Here is an 18437-nt window from a genome sequence, read left to right on the forward strand (position 1 = left end):
TGAAAATTAATTATATGTAATATCAATTTATTTAGCTCTAATTTTTTAAAGATATTTTAATGTATTCTTTTACGGTTAAATATTGATTAATTTAGAAATTTCACTTAAATTACAAATTTCCTGTTCCTTTAGAGTCTATAATATGGTAATTTTTTTAAATATAAATTTAATATATATATACTCGTAGTCTTAATATAATAATTATATAAATTATAGCTATATCGTTACATATTTTACACATAATTTATTTTAAATTAATATTTCTCTTAAAAATATACACGTTGGCTATTTTCTATATCGACACAAATAAATATAATAATATATTTATGACTAATTTTAATTTTAAGCATCATAATATAAATCGATCACTGGCTGGTTCGTACTCTCTTATATCATCAGGGTATGCCATTTTGTTATAATCTTATCAGGATTATTCCAAGATTCGATCCAATGCGTAGTATCTGAAGTTTGATCTTGGGAAGAAGGATTTGATTCAATAAGGATTCGGCCTATTAATTTTGAAGGCCTTTTTAATATACATAATATAATTTTTATCTTATCCATTAGAAATTAGAATTTATGATTTAAGAATGGGGAGGGGAATACCACAGAAATGTAGCAAATGCAAATATAACTATAAATTATTAACTTTAAAAAAAAAATCAATTAAAGACATCTTATTCACGTAAATTACCGGGCAAACAATTTTTTAATGATTCAGATACATTCATATTATGTACTAAATAACTTTTTACCGTTTTTTGAAGATATTTTTGTAATTAGGTGCTAAAATGGATTGATTGCTATCATTAACTATTATATCCATAGAAAAATGGCCATAAATACTCTTCAAACTCTTATCATGCTTTTGTGCGCCATTAAATAAATGCGATCCAAATTTTACGGTTTCGTTGAAGACTGGGTCATAAGTATTAAGTCTAATACGAGTTGAATATTTATTTAAGATTTTATTTGCATCGCTATCTTTTAGAAAAATCTTTACATATGGGTCTGTTTGCATAAAAAACATTAAAAATTTCAATTTAATTTAAGCACAGAAAAAAAAATTACAAAAATAATCACTTTTATATAATACACCAAATTTCAAAATGGCCATTTAAAAAAAAATTATATCTCCTTTTCATAATGGTTACCAGTAATTGTAAATATAATCAAATAATTACCTATACATTGCTTGCTTTCAGATTTATATAGATTTCTGGCTCTTAGAATAATCAAATTTAAAGTTTGAGTAGATCGAGAATAACATAAGGATAGTAAAATGTCGCCTCGGTGATTTTGAATACATCTCTATAATAAATAAAAGATTTTTTGAAAAATCGACAAAGAGTGGATAAAACTGAAAGTATAAGAATGTTATAAATCAAATTATGGTTAGAAGTTTATCATTCTAGAGATATTTCTCTATTTTTAGGTTATCGCTTACACAAGGGAATTAGCCGTTTTGATATGATATGATACTGTATATACCTTAAAAAACATAAAATCTATCCTACAAAAAATCGTTTGTTTACGAATACTAATGATACAATTATTCGATATATACGAATAGTATGATTATTTAAATATGAATACCAAATTATTCAATTAAATTTTTGCTATATCAATTAGTTTGATTTACTATTAAAAGTAAAATACAATAAATATTAGGACCATCATTTACCAGAGCATCGTCTACATCACTTAGTAATTAAGCATAATATAAAAAAGTTCTATGAATTAACAATAAAATCATCACATTCAGATATCGAGTATCTGATTTAAGATATATTTATAGCAAACGCAATGCGATATTTAATTCATAAATTTTTTTCTATTCGTATTCGATTTGAAGATGCGCATTGAATATAATTGTATTACTAATATTCGTATTAAATAAATCATTCCTTTTCTGTATTCGTAAGGAAAATGAAATAAATTCTTTAAAAATATGCTATTGTATAATGGTTAGATAACACTTCATGTATTAATCATTTTACAGCAGATTTTTCTAGAAAGAACTATGTGATCGATGCATTATATTTATGTATGAACTATATATAGAAATGTTTATGTTATCTCAATTGGATTATGTGTAAATGAACTATGTTATAATTTTCAAAAATGAAAAATGGATTATTAAAATTTAAAAAAGTGATAGATGCTGAAATTAAGTTTAAAAAAAAGGTTCCGAAAGGAACATGTTGAATCCATACGAATAATTTTAAGTATTTATGAATATTTATAGATAATTTCAAATTTTAAAAATAGTATTGCATATTTACGAATAATTTAAAATATTTAAGAGTAATACAAATAGTTTCTATTCAGTAAATAATATATTTTTCTTATTCGTATTCTATTCAAAATTTCGAATCGAATAATTTTGATATTCGTTAGGAGTAAATCGTCCCAAAACGAATAACTTATAATTCGTTTTAGGTATAATTCGAATCCTAAAGGCATTTTCATATTGCTGATAGTACCAATTTTACAATCAACTATACAGATCAAATTCATATAATGACATTAAAATTGAATTGACTTAGTATTTCAGGGAAAAATGGATCAAAAAATTTATTCTTAATTTTATCTTAAAAATATAAGGATTTAATTGATCATTTATTTTTTGATTTTTTCTTTAATCACTAAATATTTTTTTTGAAAAAATATTATAAATCTAAAAAATGCAATTAAAATTATCAAAATTAAATACAAAAAAACCTATTATTGCGATACTAAATATTAACTAATTTGCAAAAATTATCCTAAAGTTTTCATAATATTATCCTTAAAAAAATGAAAAAACAATACACTAGGTCCCACATTACAGAACTACAGGGAATGATATGGTTTATCTTTTATATCTTGAGTAAGCGACTATACTGGAGTAAGATTATAAAAGTTAAAAATGATGATTATTTTATTTTAATTCCATTCTCGATATCTATCCTACATGCTGATTCGATATTTAAAGCTTCTTAAAGACCAGATCGATATTAAAGAAGCCAAAAAAGATACATTTATTTATTGATATTAAGCCGCAAAGTTCCATAGATTGACCAACATAATTAGCTCCCCGCCAATTTGCTCGGCCGACGGATAAATTTTAAAATTTTTATTTAAATCTTTTTTTATTTGAACTAATAAAAAGTATTTTGAATAAATAAAAGTCCTTTCTGCTATTTTCACTCGAAAAATATGATGCCGCCTTTCTGTGCAAATTCTGAATGTGCCTTTCTTAATTCACCAGACCCAGGAAAGGCCGTATCAAAAGATCCCTTCGGGATATGGGAAGGATTTCATGGCCATAACCTTTCCCAAACTTGAATTGTGACATATTACACCCATTAAAAAGAAACTATATTTTTCATAAACTTTACATTGGCAGAGCTGCTTCTGCAATCTTTCGAATGTTATTGTCGGATTAGAAAAATGCTCAGCATCTATACTGTCTAAGACGACGATATTATCTAAATAAATCCGGTAACTGAACAACCTTTATAACGTCAAACAATAGAATCAAATAATTTTGTTGTCCTATTATAAACTTTGATTAAATTTTACAAATTCCCTGCTTATAACTTTACAACGAATATATATGTCGTATTGGGATATGGAACTATGTGGGATTCGGAATCCCAACGTGGGGATTTGAGATCTTGAATCCCCACGTTTTATTCGGAATCTTTTTTTGTAAATATTTTTAAAAAATATATTTAAAAAATATTCCGAATCCCCATGTATATTTTTTTTAAACTTTTAAATTATATTTTTTTCTTCCTTTTTTTGCCGTCTGGCTGGCACCAGAAAATTTCATTTTTTAAAGATATTTTATTTTCTGTTTTTGTAAATTTATATAAAATAAAATCATAAATATTTTCACCAAATTATTTATTGCAACTCATTTTGCAATTGCATAATAATGTTTTCTCATAGTTTGTAACAGGGAGGCTCCTATATATTTTTAGCAGTTTAAATAAAAAATTAATATATTTTTTGTACATCAATTAATTTGAGGAGTATATGTGGTTATTATAAAAATAACTTAAATTACCTATGATTGATATATCTTTGTTGGGAACTCATAGGCGTAGCCAGGATTTTCATATGGGGGGGGGGGGGGGAAATTAAATAAGCCTGGAACAAATATGAAATATATTTTTATTAGTTTATATAAAATAAAAATATAATAAATTACTTGTATTGTATATACCTTAATATAAAAGCATGGTAATGATTTATTCCAAACAATTATAAGAAATTTATTTATAAAAAGTAAGTAGACATATAGTTGATTTTACTCTATTATATAGAATTATTTATAAAATACTAGGTAAAATTCCACTTTTACAGACATATTTGACAGTTAGAGAATATATTACAGTTAATAATTTAACAAATTTTACTAATCAATGCTCTTGATATTAAATATAGCAACAATTATTTAATTATTTAACCCCATCTATTTATTATAAGTAAAAATGATATTTTAATTTAATCTTCATATTATTCATCCCACAATGTCTTTAAAAGAAATTTTCTGATGTCCTTATCAATATTTTATAGTTTTCTGTAAAATATATAATTCGCTATATTGGTAAAAATTACTTGATTGTCATTTGATAATTAGATATACTGTAAATCTACGACATATAATATTCCACTGTTTGTATTGTGCTGTAATATTTTTTTAATTTATGACTTAATTTTATCAATAGTTTTATAATTATATTTTACTTTTATTAAAATAAATAAATTAAAATTACTCACTTTATAAAAAATTATATTTGATATATTATATTATTTAGTAATTTTATGGATCTATTATTAATAATTATAATACATTTCACTTCTGTCTTAAGACTTATTTTTGGCTTATATTCCATTTATTAAAAAACATTTTTGGTTCATTTTACATATTTATAAATTTATTTTCCCAAAAATCTATAAATTATGATGAATAGTTTTATAAAAAAATATCAACTTTTACATTCTTTCTTTTAAATTATTATTTAAGATATATGCATACATATTTGAGGGTCAGGGAGTGGGGGGAGGACTAAGGGGGATATTTTTTTATTAGCTAAAAATGATATTTACAAAAAGTGATAAATTTCTGAAGGGGGAAGGGAATCTTAAAAGATTAGAGGCAATAAATTGTGTTAAATTCTTCCAGCACACGTTCCTACCCATATTTTATTTTGTTCACCTAAATTTTTAGGATAATATTATATCTGTCCTATGAATATGTAATAATATGTGATAACCTAATATAAAGTTATTTTGTCCAATTATTTGAGAATCAATTAAGTTTTGACGCCCACGATTAGTGTTGTTAAATGGCTCATTTTGAGCCGATTTTTAAAAACGGCTAACTCAATATTTTGGCCTTAAAAATATAGCCTAAGCCTTGAGATTTTGCTAATAGATGTCCAAGCCTTTGTTCCTTCTACAAACAAAATCGTCAGGCTTGAGTTATATTATTCTGGATGAAATAGTGAGTTAGCCGTTTTTAAAAATCGGCTCAAAACGAGCCGTTTAACAACACTACCCACGATCATTTAAATATGAAATAAAAGGAGGGCCCTTTTTAAAATATTAGAAATACTATTCCCAATATTATTGGTAGCAAAACTATTTTTCCATGTATAAATTATAAATAAATTTATTTTTAATATGAATTAAGAATCGTATTAAAGGGGGGGGGGGGGGGAATTATAAATTATTATATTTTGAAAATTTATTTTTGTCTTTGTGAATTTATATTAATACAATTATTTTATTTTTAATTTTAGTTTAAACGATTTTTAATGCCTCAATTATTTTTACCCAAAACAGATACAGAATATAATTTATTTAAAACCACATTAAAAACACCCAAATACAAATCTATTAATTACATGGAAATATCGTTGTGCTACCAATAATATTGGGAATAGTATTTCTACTATTTTTATACGGGCCCATTCTTTTATTTCATATTTAAATGATCGTGGGCGTCAAAACTTAATTTATTCTCAAATAATTGGACAAAATAACTTTATATTAGGTGATCACATGTTATTACATGTTCATAGGACAGATAGAACTATCTGTCCTAAAAATTTAGGTGAACAAAATAAAATATGGGTACGAACTTGTGCTGGAAGAATTTCAACAAAATTATAAAATTAAATGATTTCTAAGTTCCCAACAAAGATATATCAATCATAGATAATTTAAGTTATTTTTATAGTAACCATATACTCCACAAATTAATTGATGTATATAAAATATATTAATTTTTTATTTAAACTGCTAAAAATATTTAGGAGCTTCCCGGAATGCCATAAACTATGGGAAAACATCGTTATGCAACTGGAAAATGAGCTACAATAAATAATTTTTTATAATTCGGATTTTTTAAAAATATATATTTAGGTGAAAATATTTTTGATTTATATAAATTTACAAAAACAGAAAATAAAATATCTCTAAAAAATGAAATTTTCTGGTGTCAGCCAGTCGGCAAAAAAAGGAAGAAAAAAATATAATTTAAAAGTTTTAAAAAAATATACAAGGGGATTCGGAATATTTTTTAATTATATTTTTTAAAAATATTTTAAAAAGATTCCGAATAAAACTTGAGGTTTCAAGATCTCGAATCCCCAAGTTGGGATTCCGAATCCCACATGATTCCGTATCCCAATACGACATATGCATTCTTAATTTTAATTATATTATCGTTTGCCTTGCATTTTAATTATTATAAAATAACAATTGGAAAATAGGATATAGAACTAAACTAAATTCGGTAAAAATATATGTGCTTATCTACCGGATGGGAAAGAATATATTAGAGCCTATATTCACCCTAAAGGTAATTTTGCAAAAATGATAAGTAGAAATTTTCCTATATATTTACATTCATTCTTCGATAAGGTAAGGTCTTCAGAATTACGGGACATCATAAAATATGGTATAGTAAGAAGCATAACCAAAATCCTATTATAATAATTAATTTGCCAAGTTCCAAATAGGTAAAATTCAATCTCCTACGTCTAGGGTCAAAAGAGGTTTAAGGTAAGGGTGTACACTCTAGCCAATTATAATCATTAAATTTTATATAATTAGAGATTCCAACACTTTAGCAGTGCATTCACAAAATACCATATCAAAAAATTATTTCCTGAGCCGATGATATAATTCTCATTAAAAAATCAGTTACAGAAACAATGAAACTGATAAAGATGCTAAGCACACAAGTTTAAGAGCCGGACTAAGTATTAATTATAATAAAATTATCATTATGCCGCCACCAAGTGTCCAAATGGGTAATATTACAGTTAACTCAAAATCAAAACCAGTAAATATTATAAATATCTTGGAGTTTCAATGGATAATAAAGTAATACTGATAGGGAAATAGAAGTCAGAATAATGCGAATATTACGATAAAAAATATAAACTATGGTTATCGAAAGAAATATCACTGAACTTATATCAGGTTTTAGCTCCACAGTTATACCAGTACTATTATACGGTAGTGACTTATGGGATGTAAATTAATCACAAAAAAAAGTTTTATAATGAAATGCCTTAGGCAACTTAATAACTATGTGTACCCCAAGTTACATTTACTTAAAATACTAAATATTTATTTAGGAAGAGCCAATAGTAGTTAAAAAATAAAAAAAAATAAAAAAAAATAAAAAAAAAATAAAAATTTACCTCTTGCTCTAGAATTAAATGATCGTCATATTGAACAAAAGAATTTATGGCTATAGAATAATGGTCAACATATCTCAACTCTCTATACACATGAATTTCTTTGTCAACAATTTCGTGAAAAATCTCATTAAGATTAACAACTAGTTTACCCCAAATAAATGTATTCCTTAGATTGTCATATATAAAAGGCTCCAGACTATCGTAGGGACTAACGTTAACTTTAAATTGAATACTCGTGTCAACTAATTGAGCTAAGGTTAAATCGTCAAAAAATTCAAATTTTTCATCGAATATTAAATTTATTGGGTTACTAATTAATTTTTTACCAACATTGGTAACTTTGTGGATAATCAAATTACGAGTCCGTAGAATTCTCTTTCTTTCTGGTAGGAGTTCCAGTTCAATGCTAACTAGTAACTTATTTATGTTTGATAGATCCATAGTAGCTTTATTTTTTAATGCCAAAGAATCTTTGTTAATGCATATGCCACTATCAATCATACAATTATTAATATTGTTATCTTTTCTATTTTTAAAAGTCAAAAAAATATCGCCTTCTGACACAAGCTGTTTCATATTTACAACAATCACTTTATTTATTTGGTGATATTTGATAGCAAAATGTAAAAAAGTTGGTTCTGGGCTAACTTTGCTATCAAGAATATTGTCAACACTAATATCATTTATAAAGTTTGGTTGTGTTAAATTTGAACAACTGTTCAATACTTGTGATATATTTGAAGCGACATTTCTTTCACGAATAGCATGAAATGATTTAGAAATATTATTGGACCCATTTATTTTTTCGCCAAACCTATGCTTTGTATTCTTTTTGTCATTTGATGTTTGTATTTGTAAAATAGATTTTTTAGTTAAAGGTTTATATTTTAAATATTTGGTACTTAATTTAGATTGGCACTCGAATTTCTTGTTGTCGACAGGGCGATTATTAGTAGCATTGATGATTTTTATGAAATTATTGACATAAGGATTAATACGGTTTTTACAAATATCCCATTCTTGATTACTATCAAAATTGTAGGGGTAGTTATTTTCGACCCCGTTTAAATGTTTGAGTGGCATAACCAGCTGACCGTTTTTAAAGTGGTTTTTGCATTTATTACTCAAAGGATTGTCATGATTTGCATTGTTGTGTTGGTCAATCTTGAAGTTACCAAATTTAATAGAGGGAAGAGATATACGAGGGGTTGGAATAATTAGTTTAGACGTGCCAAAATCGTTCTTGGGAATAAATTTTTTCAAGATCGAATTATTCTTTTTTACTTTATAAGGGTGTTTTAATGATATATCTTTATATACATTTTTTTGAATCCATATTTCATAGGAAGGCAAACAAGTCACCATTTGATTTGACGAACCACCATTTTTAAAAATATCATCGACAGAGTTAAAATTTGTTTGAGAACAATAATTATCGTTTTCATAATTGAAACATTTATCATTGGTTACTGATGAAATATTAATCAGTGAGGAAATTTTATAAGAATTTGACATGGATGATAAGTCATTCGTAGATAAAGAAATTTGTAAATTATTTTTGTCTGATGGATGTTTGCGTCCTAATTTGGAAATCGTTTTGCCCCTCTGAATATCGTAAGTAATGAATGATAATGAATTTGTTTCAGAAGAACATATTACACCACCCTCATTAAAAGGATTCGAATGAATGAACTGACATGAATAACAAAGATTTTTTGGATTATTGGTAGAAGTAAAGAAATTCATAAGGCAATCCCTTTTATCATTAATTTCATCATTTATTTCACATTTGTATTTGTGTTTGAGACAATAGTAGTTATTGAAAGCTAAACCGCACATTTTGTCTGGAGGGTTAATATAAGATGTCCTGATGGAGGAATTATTAGTAGGTGAAATTGGCCTTATAACGGGAACCCATCGTTGATTTTGATCTGGAATCAATAAATTCGCCTTTTGCAAACCTTTCATTTTTAGATATCTATGAGATTTTTCCTTTTTATTGTTTAAGAATTTTTGACTGGTAAATGATTTTAAAACTTTTGTTATGGCTACCAAAACTATTATGACTCCTCCACATATTCCCAGCGTGGAGAGTATCAGCATTTTGCTAAAATTAACTGATAAAATAAAGACTTAATAAAACTTCTAATATTATTCAATAAAGGTACCAAAGTAAATTCTATTGTCCAGAGATGCTGAAATTTTAATTTTATTTGAAAAGAATTCACTTTAACATGTCAACTAGATGAAATTCAAAGATTATTTTTATACCAATTTTTTAAAAAATAAAGAATTGATTTTTAATAAATTTTAATAATTGTTTTTTAAGAATATATGTGGCCAATAAATAAAGAATTGTATTTTATTCGAAATAAATTTTAAGAAATAATTGAAAAATAAATGCCGTAAAATAAATTTAGTTACCAAATGAATAAAAAATTTGTGGCCTTTGCAAATGGGGGAGTAGACGGAATAGCGACTCTAAAGGTCATCAAATTTATTCATTTAAAAGTAATATCGTAATTTTAAAAAAAAGCATAGATATTACATAAAGATAAGTTTATTTATTATTTATATTTTTAATTATATACTGTTTTCAAATTACGGATTTTATATGATTTTTTAAATTAACTAATTCTCATAATAAGCTGCTTATTCTGAGTTACTTTATGATTTTTTAAAGCTTAGGTAAATTGGGGTGGAGGAGGGGGGGGGGGTTATCTAAAAGTCCTATTAAGATCTGTTTTGTGGATAAATTTATATAATATAATTTCGCATTTTAAAATTGCAAATATATATTATAGATCTTTCAACTTCATTCGTTCGTTATTTGATAAATATTAAAAAGTATTTCCCCTTTGGACATCTAGTCCCTTTGCATTTACTTTCAAATAAAATCCAAACAATACCTTAAAACATCCACCAAAAAAATAGGTGTTTAAATAATGCTAAATGAACTGATCATGTCATAAAACGTTTATCGCTTAATTTTGGCAAAAAATATGTGGAAAAGATAATTTTTGTTTTTATTACTATAGTTGTAAACGTCTTTCAACTTTTTCCGTTAGTCAACAAGAATTAAACTATGGAAAGATTGCTAGAAATATCATGGAACATATTAGATTTCATATGAATGTTTTTTTTAACCACATCCCCCTTTTTAATCTTGTCTCTGAAATGGTGGGAGGAAAATAAATGTTTCAAAGTTTTTTCAATACATAAAATATTGTATAATAACGTCCTAAAAGCCTATTTAAAAATATTAACTTCTTATATTTTTTTAATCTTAAAAATAGTGATATATGAAAAAAATAAATGTAGTTATTTGAGGCAAATTTTTGGGACGGATATTCAACAAATCGTTAAAAGCGGAAAAACCTCTGAAAAAAGTTTTCTTTAACCTTTATAAAAAAAAATCCATAGTTATTTGAAAAGTAGTGATATAAACCATAGCGCAACAAAAACGCATAATTGCTTTTTAAAATTAATTGGTATAAATGAAGTAGGAGGTTATTTGCTATATTCTAATATGTTAGGGAGAAGAAGAAAAAAAATTAATTGTATACTATATTTAAGTTATAAATTTTTATTATGAATGTATTATAAAGAAATATTTATTAAATAAAAAAATCAATATTTGACATTTAAAATAATATGAGTATATTTGTTTTGTAAAGATACATTATAGAGCCTTACATATATAGGGGTAGCCAGGATTTTGGCAAGGGCCATATTAAATTTTTATAAAAATAATTTTGGGTTTTCACATTTGTTTTAAATAAAAATACCTTTTTCTGGTTTGAATTATAATTGTTATTTCAAAAAGTTATTAACTTTTACTAATTTTTCTTTCAAATTCTTTTTTTACAATGATATTCAATAATACTATAAAAAAAACTTGTATCTTTATCTATTCGACATAGGGTTACCGAAAATATCGTGGTCCTCCGACAAAATAAACAAAAAATTTTACCTTTGGATGTAGGGGAATATCACAAGCTTTCTGCAGGTGGATGTGTTGCTAACGCTAGGTTCACTCAGGTGTGAATAGCGCGTTCTAGGTCAAGATTATGACCAGTAGCGATTATACTTAAAATGCTCAATCTCGAGGAGATAAAAGAAGCTAGAGAGAGATGGGATAGGGGGCAGAAACCAATCCCGCCATTTTTAGATGGCGGGATAGGCCTGGAGTCACGATTTGTTTAAAATTTTATATTGACAATGTTGTAGCTGTTGAAAAAAAGAAGAAATAAATTTAATATAATACAGAAAATGTCAGTTATTTTCTGACAGGGGAATTAATGTTTCCTTGTGGATGAGAGCAAAACGAGATCATCATATGGGTTGAGGAATAACAATAAAAAAGATTCTTTGCTTGCGATTTGGAGTGAAGAAGACATGATATTGGATGAAGACGGGATTGATTGGGAAGATTTAATATGTTTATGAAATATATTGTTATATGTGCATATTTGACAAATAAAGTGGACTTGTAGTAATGTTTATTATATTTTATTAATATTATTAGAAAGGATTATTTTGGATTGATAAGTTATATTGTTGTGAGGGAAGGGTGGAGAGTAAGGGACATTTTTTCTATAAATACCCTCCAATTGTGACTATATGCAACTCATGCGTGAATAGAAGTTGTGGTAGATTTGGGCTGATCTCATGGCATATATGATCATGGGTATGCTAAAATAATTTTCAAGTATCAAGAAAGCCTGATAAGCTGGTAATTTTTCTAAAATTATTAAAAATTAATTTTCGATTAAAAAATTATTCAAGCGTTAAGACGGTAGACGCGTCCAGGCTAAAGCATAGCATCATTGGGAGGCTTCCAGTTTCTGTATAGCGTCTTAAAATTAAAAACGGGATGGAAGTTTGACCTGCCATAGTTATAAAGGGTAAAAAAAGCAATGATAAAGATAATCTAGCATATTTAATTATTTAATTTTAAAAAACTTTGACTCACCATTATTTTTAAATCCTTAATAAAACATGATAGATGAAATATGTTAAAATTTTCCTCTAAGGTAATATTTTAAATAAAGTATAATATAAATTCAATTACAATTTACGATATATTAAATAATATTTTACCAAATATTTAAACCACGCGGTAGATATTTTTAATCCAAGGACATCTTAGACACTTTTTAAAGGATTCGTATTATTATTATTCGCATTTGAAAAAAAAAATATCATTAAGTTTTTGTTTTCTTGTTTCGATTAGAGTAGAAAATCCTTTTTATACAGAGCTCTACTTCTATTCCAATGCAAAACCTTCTATAGAAAAATCGTGATCATATCCTGTGAACAAAAATAATTATACCCTGGCTTGAGTTATCACATACAAATTAATTTCTTACGTAGTGGTTTAATAGGGCAAGAAAATTTACCATTTAAATTTAGCTTATATATTCTGTAAAAGTATTTCAGTTTTGTAAAATCAGAAAATTATAATATAAACTAAAAATAAAACTAATAAAATAATAAGTTTATCTATAATCTCTATTTCGATGAAAGATTCTAATGTAACAAATATGATCAAATAATACATATAGAATTTTTGCTCATTCGTATAGTTATATTTCGGCATAAATTTAATTTAATTGACAATTTAAATAATCATTTCAATTACATGTTCTCCTTATTATAAATATTATTTTATTTTTAGATTAAATACATTGGCGTTAGAAGGGAGAGTTAGAGAGGTGCTTAACACCCCCAAAATAAAATTTATGGGCATTCATAATTAAATGATTTTAAGCCCCTCTGCCTCTAATTCATAATAAAAATGAATTTTAATATGTATTAGTTTGTTTCGTCGAAATAATATTTGATAACTTATTTCATGAGTCATGACCAAGGCTGGCCAGGTCTACTACATTGACTAGTAGACTACCCCAATATTTTAGTTGAAATCTACCACAATCAACTCAACTATCACATTTTTGAAATTTAATTTATACAAGATCTCCCACATTCTAATTTTTTTTCAAAAATCAATAAAAAAAACATGTATTATATATTTCACGTAAAAAAAGTTTTTTAACAAAAAATTCAATTCCCCGTAAAATAATTATCATTAAAACCTTTTTAAGAAAAAATCCCCACTATCTTTTTACTTATTTGAAAAATAAGTCCGTAATTTTTCTCACCTGGCCCGAGTTCAGAAAATAGAAGGGTTGGGGGCGAAGGCCCCAAAAAATATTTTTACAAAAATCTAACACAATCGAAAAACCTGTCAACCTTGGTCATAATATGACACTAATAAATCTGAATTATTACTTATTTAGTAAACTGTCTTAAACTAAAAATATATATCGAATATAATCTTTAACTATTAAAAATTTAATTTATAATAATGTTATCTATCATTAAGCCAAGGACCGAACCGTTGTCTAAAGGTTTAGGGGTGCTACTAGGGGCAGAAAATTATAAAGGTAACGGTCAAAGTTGGACAGGCCCTCAAAAAAAAGGATCTAGTACAAATTCTTTGTAAAAAAAATCTTAGATATTTTTTAATAAAATTAAAATGATACTTTATATAAAATGATCATTACCTATAAATTGGAATATTTAAGTATAAAATAACATTTTATATAATTTATTTGTGAAGTACATAACATAAGTATAATAAATTTTTTCATATAATTTATCATGAAACCTTTACTGTTTTAGAGCAAACATTGTGCCAAAACTGAATAACTTTTTAACTGGAGTTATAAAAGTATTGTAGTATTATATTTAAAAAATTTTTATAATAGAAGGATAATAATTAAGTGTTTGTAACGTATTTCTTAAAATTCAACCCCTCTAGCTCAATGTTATTTATATTAAATTTAGAAACATTTGTTGCACTAACAGAAAAATAATCACCATTTTCTTGGTTATTAGATGTTAAATCTGATGGATTAAAGTTTGATAATGTACCAATACTAGATTTAGAGCTTCTTTTAATAATATATTTTGAGAAGATATATTTTTATCATCTGACCACTATATTTATCGATTGGAAAAATTTTCCAAAATCATTTTCCTATTACCATCTTGGACAGCATTAATAAAGGTAGACAATATTGGAAATTTGATATTTAAGTGTACCTATGATCATCCTAACTAGAATTAGTATGGGTACTAATACTCTATAAAAATTACTACTTTTACTTACAATTTATGCAATCGCTACCGAGCTTAAAATTTATAGTTCCATTCAAAATAAGTAATGCTAGTTAGTATCTATATCTTTTAATATTGTACTGACAATTTATTTAAATTAAAAAAATTTGAGAAATGAAAGCATATACTCTCGTATAGGTTATTCCATCTGGTTAGGCATGAAACTTTCTAATTGCCTTTTATGTTCCTTACTTTTCTGAAGATTTGGCATCCCACGGGCATTCCATAGATTTGTACATTTTCACTTAACACCATAGTGAATCCTTAAACTTTGAGTTTGATATTACAAAAAAGACTATGTTATAAAAATAAAGGGCGCAATTTATTGATTTTTTGTTTTCACTAGCTTGGCATTCAGCCGTAACTTTACCTTTTCCTACTAAAATAATTTTAAAATATTCTTCAAGCATTTATTTTGTTATGGTTGTTATTATTTATCTTTTATGATTTAAGTTGTAATTTCAAGTTGATTTTTGTTTTGGTCTAAATTTTACTGGTATTTTTAAAATATGACTACAGGAAAGAAATAATCTGGAAATCAATATAAGAATCCACAAAAAAATAAGTTTTATGTGATTCTTAAATTTTTTAAACAAAAATTTTAAAGTATCTATAGTTAAGAAAATGATAAAGATACAAGATCCTTTTGAAAATAAAGTATCTCTGATATAGATACGCTTATTAAAAATATCTAAAATATACAGATGAATCTTGTATCTTAGATACAAGTATTAGCGGTACTACCCAACTCTAATTACGGTTGAGCTGCTTAAAATTAAAAAGTTTTGGTTTGGTTACGATTTTAGAAAAATTCAAAAGTTTTTTTGGCTTTAAAATTTTTCTGATTTATGCCAAATTTTTTAAAAATAAAAACGTAGAAAAACAAGCAAAAATGTAAATTAATTTTTTTTGAAAAAAATTTACAATACACTATAAATATAAATAAGATATATTTGTAAATTGTAATGTATATTTTAGTCAACCACTTTATATTTAATTAAAATGTGTAATTTATTATAAAATTTAAAAACTCATGTTAATAATCAAATATATGGTCTTAAATTACAGGGGTTGTTTAGCTCCTTTTAGCGATTTTTATATAGATGCGGTCATGGTTCAAAAAATTATAAAGATTTATTCCTGAATAACGAGTTGGTTCGCTTCGGGTTCTGGTTAGCACACTCGGTCAAAAGATAGCCATACTGGAAAAAATTTTAATTGCCTAACTCACTTAAAACTTGGTAAAACAACCAAGAGAAAAGAATTATAAAATGACGAAATAAAAACCCTAAATTTAAAAATAGGCTTTGACATATACTAGTAATGTCTCAAATAATTAGATTATATTTATATTTATAAACGGCTAAAATGGCAAAATTTATGTTATTAATATATTCATTCAAATTAAAAATGATATTATTTAATTAAAGAATATCATTTTAAAATTGGTTTACAATTAAAATTTTACAATATACTGTATTTGGTAGAAACAAAATGATATGATGTTTGATAATATAATAAAATTTTAATGTCATATAGATATTGAATTATATTAGAAAGACCAAAAAATCGAAAATATAAAAATATTATGAGTTATGATCTTAAAATTAAGTCATGAAAAAAAAATTGATTTTTTATCAAAAAATATTTATTTACAAAAATATAATTAACAAGGTTTTAAATATTTTTGATTATTTTATTAATTTTTTTTATTTCGGAGCATTGGAAAATAAAAAAAATAGATGTAAATGTTAATTATCTGTATTAGCTCTATTTCTTTCAATATATTTCTATTTATGTATAATCATGGAATCCAAAATAAAAAAGAAAAATTCATAGGATAATATTGGAATATCTAATTTAATATCCTTTACTGAAGGAGAATTTAATGTTTTAAAAATCTGATTCGACAGTGAATGTATTCTAACATGTGTAGAGGAGTAACCTATAAATTTTACACAATTTTCGCTATAAACTTTTGCATATTTTAAATTTATATTAAAAATTCATAAAAAATTAATATAAATTAGAGTTGTTCTAAAGTTCATGGCAAAATTGTTTGAAATTTACAGTATGAGTACTATATACAAGCTGAAATGCATTTCCGATCAAATCAGACTTTTAAGGTTTAGAAATCACCCTCAGTTAATGATTTAAAATCGATTGATCCCAAATCCTTATGGCTTCCATATAACAATACAATATATTTAATATGTTTAAAATATTTTCATTCCATGTCAATTCGTTATATATCGCGAAACACTTTTTCACGAAACTTTTTTAGCGAATGTTTATTATGAATGGATTTTATAGATAAATTTTTATCTCGAATACTATTCTAAGAAAAAATGTGGCCAAAATATAGCTAATTTTCAGCGAAACCCATATCGCTATAGAAAAAACATAGTATGCCTGTCTTATAGTCCATACTACATAGATTAATAGAATATAGTATATTTTATATAATATATATAACAATATTAATTTCTGTCAGCATTGTAACACTTAAAGTTTGCTGGAATAGTTTCCTATTTTTTCCCGCAATTCTAATATATGTTCCATTAAATGTTAAAGAAACTAAAAAGATTAAGTTGGTTGACTAATTCTGATTGATTTATTATTCAAAATAATGTGTAAAGCTAATATTTTTTAAAAGATAAATGCAATCTGCAGAAGACCATCATAACGTCAGTTTAGTGAAAAGTAAGCATACTCAGAACACCAATATCTTGAATAAGTGCACAAGATATTTCCTATAAAAATTGAACACGCTTAAATAAAAAAAAAATGACCTTTAAAGAAGCTAAATGACAAGATTTTATAATGTTAATGGTTATTATTTGTGAATTTTTTTAAATTAGAGGAAGAATAATAATTATTAGAAAAATAATATAAAAACACTATACATGATATAAAATCTTTATTTTATCGGAGGAATAGCTATCTCCTCCTCTCCTCGCCAATGTTTCTACGTTAATTTATTTATATAATTATTATCAGTCTATTTTATATTTAATTTTTAATTGCCTATTTGTAGTTATTTTATAAAAACATATCTTATATCTTAGATTTTGGCATCTGAAACCAACTATCATAAAATTTTTAAAAGCATTTTATATTCGAATAAAAGTTTTAATGAATTTTCCCAACCTTGGTTTAGCAACAAAATAATATAAAAAGAAATATCAATCCCCAATTTATGTTCTCGCTCATTAATTATATTTTTTTAAAGGTATTTCCCTTATTTTCCCTTATTTTCCCTTCATATATTAAATCAACTTCAAAATTTTATTAATATCAAAGTCAGTTGAATAAAAGTTTTTTTCTTCAAATTATGACCAAATTTAATAAAAAAATTTAATCAAATATTTTTCTATTACATTTTATTATAATAACATATAAATTCTAAAATAACAAAATAATTATGATTTATATATTATTGATAATAGATAATAATTTAGATTTCCAAAGTCAAATAAATTTTTAATTATTAATATCTCAAGGTCACATGCTAGTATTTTATGGCCAAAATAGATATAT

At 25.3% G+C, this 18437-nt stretch overlaps 1 protein-coding gene across 1 annotated transcript in view; it reads right to left on the minus strand.

Annotated features, from left to right (window-relative positions):
- Nucleotides 1-252: 252 nt before the first annotated feature.
- LOC135923847 (putative histone-lysine N-methyltransferase 1) overlaps nucleotides 253-18437 on the minus strand; it is a 36199-nt gene continuing 18014 nt past the window's right edge. The window contains exons 2-5 of the mRNA XM_065458824.1: nucleotides 7713-9829; nucleotides 1185-1311; nucleotides 756-1011; nucleotides 253-526 (exon numbers count right to left, since the gene is read on the minus strand). Of these exons, the coding sequence (XP_065314896.1) occupies nucleotides 388-526; nucleotides 756-1011; nucleotides 1185-1311; nucleotides 7713-9829 (2639 nt within the window). The 3' untranslated portion in view covers nucleotides 253-387. The remainder of the gene's footprint in view (nucleotides 527-755; nucleotides 1012-1184; nucleotides 1312-7712; nucleotides 9830-18437) is intronic.

This window comes from Gordionus sp. m RMFG-2023, chromosome 2 (assembly GCF_954871325.1).
Source record: "Gordionus sp. m RMFG-2023 chromosome 2, tfGorSpeb1-WG-v2, whole genome shotgun sequence".
Lineage (NCBI taxonomy): Eukaryota > Metazoa > Nematomorpha > Gordioida > Chordodea > Parachordodidae > Gordionus > Gordionus sp. m RMFG-2023.